General features: G+C 37.9%; 1 protein-coding gene across 1 annotated transcript; it reads right to left on the bottom strand.

Annotated features, from left to right (window-relative positions):
* Nucleotides 1–1,086: 1,086 nt before the first annotated feature.
* Nucleotides 1,087–7,504, bottom strand: hikeshi (heat shock protein nuclear import factor hikeshi). Its single transcript, XM_046837499.1, has 5 exons — nucleotides 7,211–7,504; nucleotides 6,804–7,041; nucleotides 3,111–3,262; nucleotides 2,884–3,002; nucleotides 1,087–1,582 (listed from the first exon to the last, which is right to left on the bottom strand). The coding sequence occupies exons 1-5, from the start codon at nucleotides 7,238–7,240 to the stop codon at nucleotides 1,528–1,530; spliced, it is 594 nt and encodes a 197-aa protein (XP_046693455.1). The 5' UTR covers nucleotides 7,241–7,504; the 3' UTR covers nucleotides 1,087–1,527.
* Nucleotides 7,505–8,506: the final 1,002 nt, after the last annotated feature.

Below are 8,506 nucleotides of genomic sequence, written 5' to 3'. Positions count from 1 at the left end.
TGCAAAAAAAAAAAAAAAAAAGCCCTTAGTTCACTTCAGCATCCTCAGCATTCAGATTTCCTCCTCCATGATGGTCTGAGAAAATTTTTCATACTCAGCAGGGGTTTGGGAAAAATTGCTTTGGAACATACCAGTTGCCTAATTGTTTTTCTAAGCTCCTCAGACAGCCTTAAACTCGAAAAATTATGAACATCATTACAATACGAGAACATTGAGCAATTCTAAAACAAATAGAATCAAACGAACCCTAATACCGAATGTGAATCTTCATTACTCTGGCATGATTGGTGTTGATGGAAAGGCTGGTTTGAATTTCAGAAATTGGGGATTTTTACACAACAGTTTGCACATAGTGGTGAATTAAAAAAAGGAGGAATAAGCTAACGCAAATATTTACTCTGTACTGAGTCTCAAAACATAAAACACTTCGAAACTTAAGGCAGATGAGCCACACTAGCAGAAGATGTGTGGTGTGGTTTCCATTTCTGTCAGCACAGATCAGGCCTACCAAAAGTGGATAATCGAAAGTAAACGAAAGATCAGGTTGTTTTCTAGTCTTGAACTGTTAATTAAAGTATCTGAGGCTGTTGGACATTGACAATTTTATTCATTGCAACTGTTGCTACTTGAGTGTTTGATCAAATGTAGAAAAACGATGAGCATACATTCCTAATGAAGTGGCAAACGAACATGTAGGTGCTCTTCTCTTCCTTTTAGAAAACTTTTATGAAAGATTTTTATGAAAGATATTCCTTTTAGAAAGATTTATGATCACACTCTTGATGTCACCCAAATGAGGATGGGTTCCCCTTTTGAGTCTGCTTCCTCTCAAGGTTTCTTCCTCATAACATCTAAGGGAGTTTTTTCTGGCCACAGTCGCCACGGCTGCTCATCAGGGATAAATACACACCATTTACCTTAACTGTTGATTTCTTTAAAGCTGCTTTGAGACAATGTCTGTTGTGAAAAGCGCTATAGAAATAGACTTGACTAATAAACTGCTCTAAGCATTCAAAATGATCAACTTATTACATTTTCAAAACGGACATTAAGTGGACAACTTTTTAACAAATGAACAGACTAGAATCGAGAACAAAACATTTTACTTTCAGTCACTTTCATTACAACAAAAGCCGTTATCAACCCCCCCCAAAAAAAAAAAAATTACAGATTTTTCTTTAAAGCTTTTGTCATAGACATGAAGCAATATAACCCCCTTTTTGACACCATTTTTATAGCCACATCAATCATTGGGTAGGAAAATTCTGTAACTCATCCTCAGCTGGCGAAACCAGAAAAGAACTGGTCAGTGTCGACTGCATTAAAAACATTTTCAGTAATACTGTATTGATTGATGTTTCATGACATAAAAAAGAAACTATAAAATACATGATATATACTAATTTTGGCATGAGATTCCTAAGTTTCAAGAACTTAAGGACTTGTTTTAGGTGAGCCAGATGAGAATATGAATTCACAATTTTCTGCTCCGCTGATTAAAATTTACAGTCTAGTTAATAAACCATGTCATGTCTTCCAGAAGTTTGGATTCTGCAACATTCGTCTCTGGAAGTTTTCATACCTAGACAGATTGGACAAAAACACAATAACACAATCAAGGTCACTGATTTTTCACAATCAACACGTTGCATTTACAGTATTTTGGCCGAAGAACATAACCAGAGCAACTTCCAACTATTATCTCAATTATACAACTAAGTAGTTGAGGGTTAAGAGCCTTGCTCAAGGGCCCAGCAGGGGCCTTAACCCTCAACTACTCAGTTGTATAATTGTGTGTGTGTGTGTGTGTGTGTGTGTGTTTGCATTCAAATATGCACATTTAAATAGTGTTTTGTGATTATAAATTAGGTTTATATTCTGTGTGAATAGCACAGTATATAAACCTAATTTATAATCACAAAACACTATTTAAATGTGCATATTTGAATGCAACACACACACACACACACACACACACACACACACACACACACACACACACACACACACACACACACATTAACAAAGCAGTTTAGATTTTCTGGCCCCTTGCCATTTTCTTTTTCACTGATTGCAATCTACTACATAATATAATATACTATACAAAAGTAAAAATTTTTGCAACATGTTTAAGTTTTTCATATATAATAGGTTTTATGTAATGTGCAATAATGTGTGAATTTGTGTGTGCCTTCAGAGAGACTTTCTGATCACTGGGTAGAGCTTCTAGTTTTCAGTACATAACGTTCAAAGCACCCATCATTCATTTCAATCTCATATGCAAAGTACACCATCTAATGTTTGATATAATACCACACAATAAAGAAACCAATACCTTTTGTTACCTACATTACTGGGTTAACAGCAGAGTTGGGTTAAAAATGATCTACCATTTGTTCTACATTACCTGGACCAATGTAACATAAGATGTGTGTGCTTTCTGAACATCCTAATCCACATTTAGTCCGAGGTGCTGATTGACTCGCTCTACTGGGAAGATGTTTTAATAGATTTTGGAGTATGTTTGTGGAGATTTGTGCTCATTCAGCCATGAGGTCAGTTAGTAAAGTCAGGTACTGATATAGGTGTAGTAAGGAGGCCTGGGGTTCAATAAGATGTTCAATAGGTTTAAGGTCAGAAATCTTCCACTCCATATACCATATAGACCATATCTTTAGGGAGCTGGCTTTGTGCACAATGGCATTGCCATCCCAGGTTTGGGTCTTGGAGGAAATTTAATGCCACCGCATCCACATCCTATACAATTGTGTGCATCTAACTTTGTGGTAACAAGTCTGTTATCACCACATATAGCAGGAAAAGGCAGATGTCCTCAGAGATTATTTAATATAATGATTCCCAAGCTTAAAAAAAAAAACTCACCATTTGAGGATGGAGCTGGCTGGAACATACATTTCCGAGGGGTTTGGAGTCATCTGAGCTTGTGACAGAGCAAAAGAGGAGGTGAAGTTGTACAGGCTCTCCAACATCTTCTGAGTGAACTATCCAAAGAAATACAGAGAACTTAATCAAGACAAGACTTTTTTTGCTTTAGATTAAAAACACAAAATAACACAAATTCTACAGATTGTTAGACTTGTGTGGGCCACCTGTGTGAAGGAATCCATAGTGGAGACGGTCGCATTGGAAACAGGGGTTTGTTGAGCGAGCTGGTCCAGGGGTTCAATGGAAACTCCTAGCTGAGCCACTGAAGCCGCCTGTGGGGCAGCCATCATCCCGAAAGGGTGAGTTCCACCTTCCCCTTTGAAAGACAAGGATCAGCTGTACTTTAAAAGTGATTTTATTTTTGGCTTTTACAGGTAACACATCTATTAATATTCAGTGTCCAAATACTTTTTTTATGTAAATAATGAGCATTTGATATTTAACCAAAAATAGAGATAAACTCAGCATGTATCTACGTGCATCAGCATCTATCTATGTGCATCACTATGTAGTAGTTTTCAGTCAAAACAAAATGTTTTTTTTGCAGATAATCGTCATTTTTTAAACGATCGCAGAGTAAAAAAGTTTTTTTTTATGCATATTTAGCTTCGTAACTACACAGAGCAGTCACATAATAATCAGTCAACAACAACGACTAGCGGAGGAGCAGAAGAACTTCAAAAAAGCACGCATGAGCATTTTCATGCTGTAACCTTTCTTGTAATAAATGGAAAGCAAATTACATTTGTGTCCCACCCTTTTTTTTCTCTCTCTCTCCTGGAAAACGATCCGATCAGTGACTCAAAAACCATAAAGTGATCCAAAACCCGTGAGTTTTGTGATCTGTTGAACCACTACTCTCGACTCCATTTTACCTCATACATATTACCTCACACACACACACACACACACACACCATTGTAGGTTATCAGCCTTGTAGACACAATCCCACATGGGAACTATAAATGTTCAGTCCTCTTAAAAGTATTGGAACAGACGGTTGTATTTTCCATCCAATGCGAATGATCAAATTTCTGTCTTTTTCAGCAATAAAACTGTTATGTTTACTTCTTATTTATTTATTTTTTACAGTCTATGCACCTTGTTTCGTTGTTAATGACATTCCGTTGTTTTGTATACTGTGTATAAGGAAGAATAAAGAAGAATGACAATAAAACCAGATTTTTCTGCCATATACGGCTCTCTGGTCTTTGTCAGGAATCAGGAAAGGAGAAAAACCCAGGACTCCAAACAGGGATAAATATTCAGACATATTAATCATATAAAGTGACTGGGCAACAAGAAACACCTGTCAGTTACATGTTCTGATATTTCTGATCACTTCTGAAAAAAATCTGTGAAATCTTTTTAGATGCCAATATAACAAGGAAATTGTAATTATTATTTTTTTTATCCAAAACTGAAACCCAAACACCTTCTGTGAAAAAAACCACACACACACACATGCAAAGAAAGGAGCTATATATGAGCTCTCAAAACTGTTACTTCAGCATATAATGACATTTTAGGGACATTACGATTTCCCTTCACTGGATAAAAAGGCTGATTGGGGCGTGTCAGCACACAATGTCCGCGCATGCTTGGTCAGGTGTCTGACTTTTGGCTACGCATTTTGCATTTGTGTGTCTTTACATAGTCAAGTACGCTTTTATCGTCATTCCAAACGTATACAGAGCAGCACACACATGAAAAAAATTTACTTTAGGACCATACATAAGTCAACATAAATGTACAAAAAGTCACACAAAACTAACTGGGAGACGTCATAAAGATGCACGTGTGTGACATTTAGTGCAATAAAAATAAATGACAGGAAACAAAAGATAAAGTGTGAAAGTGTTAGTGCAAACTATTATCTATATAATAATAAAAAATACTGTAAATATAAACACTGAATGTTTTAGCAGCGATTCGTGCAGAACGGCAATTTTGTGCAGAGTTTGTTCATTTGTGCGGGTATGTGTTGGCGAGTGTGTGTGTCTTAGTCCAGTAACTTTGTATTATGTAGTCAAATGGTACGGAAAGAAATGTTACGCATCATTACACGGGTTTCGTCTTCATTCAGAGTAAATATTGTTTTAAATATAATTTTTACTATTGATCCTATAGATATTTTGGGGAAAAGTGAAGAAATTGTAGCTCAGTAATTAAGGCTCTGGGTTACTGATCGAAAGCCCCAGTATCATCAAGCTGCCACTCCTGAGCTCAGGCGCAATGCTCTTAACCCTCTGTGCTGTAGGGGGCGCTGTGTCATGAATTTTCTGCACTTTGAGAAAGAATTTCACTGTGCAGTCATTTACAGCAACAAGAGGAAGCCTTGTCCTCTCAGGAAAATCCCAGGCCTGTAAATTGCCTCACAGTACAACACTGCATTGTGTTTTCTGATTATTTGCTTCAATTATCGAAATGAATACATTTTTCTCTACTAATCAGAATCATATTTATTGCCAAGCATCATGGGTTGCATGGACAAGGAATTTGTCAATGGTGTGCTGTGCTATAAAAATATGGAAAAAAAGGAAAATAAAAGAATAATAAAATAAAGATTAAGATATTAACTATAAAGTGTGTGTGGTGTGTAAAGTGAGGAGGAAGTGCAATAATAATTTTTTTCAGAATAAGTCCAGGGTGCAGGGTTGCAATATAGTGGTCCTTGTTGATTATGTTAATGTAAAATATATGAAATCAATATGAAGTAAATGTAATTCTTTACAGTACTCATGTTTGTAATCTAGCATACCAGTGTAGACTTATTCAATAAGAGACTCAAAGCAGCTTTTGTACGTCGCTCTGGATAAGGTCGTTTGCTAAATGCTGTAAATGTAAATAGCTTTCTAAGTACCTGAACTGAAGCATTTTAATTTAAAACTACATTTTATTATTTATATTCACAACATCTGGCAGACGTACTTATCCAGAGCGACTTACATATATCTCATTTATACAACTGAGCAGCTCTGGGGTTAAGGGCCTTGCTCAAGGGCCCAGGAGTTGCAGCAGCTTGATATGGCGGGGATTTGAACTCACAACCTTCAGATCCAAAGGCCAACTCCTTAACCATTTTTTTTTTTTGTACGAGTGGATTCAAAACTGGTCAAACACACAGCAATCCACCAATAGAGTGAGAGTGAGAGTGAGCACTCTGTTTTGAACTGGTTTTGATTGGCGCTTGGTGTATCTACTGATCACCAACATACAATTCAGCATCAGTTCAACAGCAAGCAGAACATTTTGAGAAGAATAAATAAAGGAAGAATCTCCTGACTCGAAATCGACACAACACCAGTGGCCTTGTTTGCACGTTTTTTGAAGTAGTAATAAGGTTTTGGGCTCGTGATCATTTTAATTGATATCAAATCAGTGTTTGGCTCATTCATATCATTAATCGAATGATATGAATGAAAAAAAAATCATGCAAACAAGGTGCACACACTGATGATCGGTGTGTTAAGAGGAACAGGATTTTCACATAAACTGAGTTGATTAGGTGAAGGGTCTTGCGACAAAATGATATTAGGAACATTAGCGCCATAATAAATCAGTACTTTAGATACTTACGTTCATTTAAAGGCAAATACTTTTGTACTTCAAGTGGAAGTTTCAAGGGAGCACTTTTACCGCAGTCATATTTTATTTAACGTAGCTATACTTTACATGGTTTGCGTACTTCGTCCCCCACTGTATAAAGTAAAGTGTGAGGTTTACATTACTGTAATAATAAAGCATATGTTATTAATAGTAATTGCCCCTTGACCCCTGATCGATGCCTCGCTCAGGTCAGATATCGATCATAACAATCGATTAATAGTTTAATAATTGATTAATAATTAACTTACCAGATTTTAAGCCAGAGATTTTAAAAATGACACTTGGCTTTTCGTTGGTGATGAACCCCAGCAGCTGCCACACCTGGCCCACACTGAGGTCGGGGAAGGAGAAGTAAACAGCACCTCCCATGCCAGCAGGGAAAGGCACAGTGCCCAGCATGAACACCACCACGTGGTTGACGTTCTCATAATCCGGCAGGTTGAACACAAACTTATCTTCAGCGACCTGCTGGGCGTCGGTCTGGACCTTCAGTGGCCAAGTGACGTCATAATCATGATTTGAGGTCACAATGAGGATACATTGCACAACACTACACTACACTGCACTGTATAGAGATCTACTGCACTGTTTACTTTATTTTATCCATGTAAACACTTTGTACTGATGACGCTAACAGATCAACACCGATACTCACCAACCTGCCTGCGACTAAACACCCAAACATGATCAGATGTCAGTCTGAGCCACAGGGTTGTGTTGCTTTATTCAGTGGTTTTTCTTCCAAACCCAAAACAAATGCACAAAAATCCTCCTAAACTGAGAGCTCGTCTGCCCACGCAGAGATAAACATCATAACCAGTCTGATGAGTCCACAAGCAGAAGATCGCATCAGACTTCAGATGATTTTACTGCTGCTAGAAACTTCGAAAAGTGGGCAGTCCTCCACCTGGAGCTGGAAGCTGGAACAACTGCTGTAACCTCTGACCCCGGAAATAAAATACGGAAAAGGCGTGACTGGTGGTCACATGTAGATGCGCGCGCACACACAAACACAGTCGTTTTAGTTTTCAGTCAAAACTAAATTGTTCGCTGAGACCGATTTATTTTTATCCCACCAGAAGAATAAAAAATATTAAATAATAATAATATTTATGATAATAATTCATAAATAATTGATAACAATTGCAACAGCAATCGTTTTAACTATATATATAGTTATTTACCTGCTATATATAAATCAATTATATTCATAATAAACATATAGAAAATTAATAATTTGACTATAAATGCAAAGGCCATGCATTTCACCCCTTTGACCTTCAGTGGTGTTTTACCCGAATCAATCTTCTTCTTCTTCTTCTTTCGGCTGCTCCCATTAGGGGTCGCCACAGCGGATCATCCGTCTCCACACCACCCTGTCCTCTACATCTGCCTCTTTTACACCAACTACCTGCATGTCTTCCCTCACCACATCCATGAACCTCCTTTTTGGCCTTCCTCTTTTCCTCCTACCTGGTGGCTCCATCCTCAGCATTCTTCTACCAATATAATTTATGTCCCTCCTCTGCACATGTCCAAACCATCTCAATCTCACCTCCCTCACCTTGTCACCAAAACATCCTACATGCGCTGTCCCTCTAATAAACTCATTTCTAATCTTATCCATCCTCGTCACTCCCAACGAAAACCTCAACATCTTTAGCTCTGCTACCTCCAGCTCCACCTCCTGTCTTTTACTCAATGCCACTGTCTCTAAACCATACAACATCGCAGGTCTCACCACAGTCCTATAAACTTTCCCTTTCAATTTTGCAGATACCCTACTATCACAAATCACTCCTGTCACTCTTCTCCACCCACTCCACCCTGCCTGCACTCTTTTCTTCACTTCTCTAACACACTCTCCATTACTTTGCACTGTTGAACCCAGGTACCTGAATTCCTCCACCTTCTGAAGCTCTTCTCCTGCAACCGCACCACTCCACTGCCC

This window comes from Silurus meridionalis, chromosome 24 (genome assembly GCF_014805685.1).
Source record: "Silurus meridionalis isolate SWU-2019-XX chromosome 24, ASM1480568v1, whole genome shotgun sequence".
Lineage (NCBI taxonomy): Eukaryota > Metazoa > Chordata > Actinopteri > Siluriformes > Siluridae > Silurus > Silurus meridionalis.
This window is presented reverse-complemented; position numbering and strand designations above follow the sequence as displayed.

Bases quoted from the DNA above. Each gene is read 5' to 3' on its own strand.
- hikeshi (XM_046837499.1), bottom strand. From the start codon at position 7,240: ATGTTTGGGTGTTTAGTCGCAGGCAGGTTG. The intron at 7,042-7,210 runs GTGAGTATCGGT...TGGCCACTGAAG, and splicing joins GTTTAGTCGCAGGCAGGTTG to GTCCAGACCGACGCCCAGCA. The intron at 3,263-6,803 runs GTAAGTTAATTA...TGTCTTTCAAAG, and splicing joins AATCTCTGGCTTAAAATCTG to GGGAAGGTGGAACTCACCCT.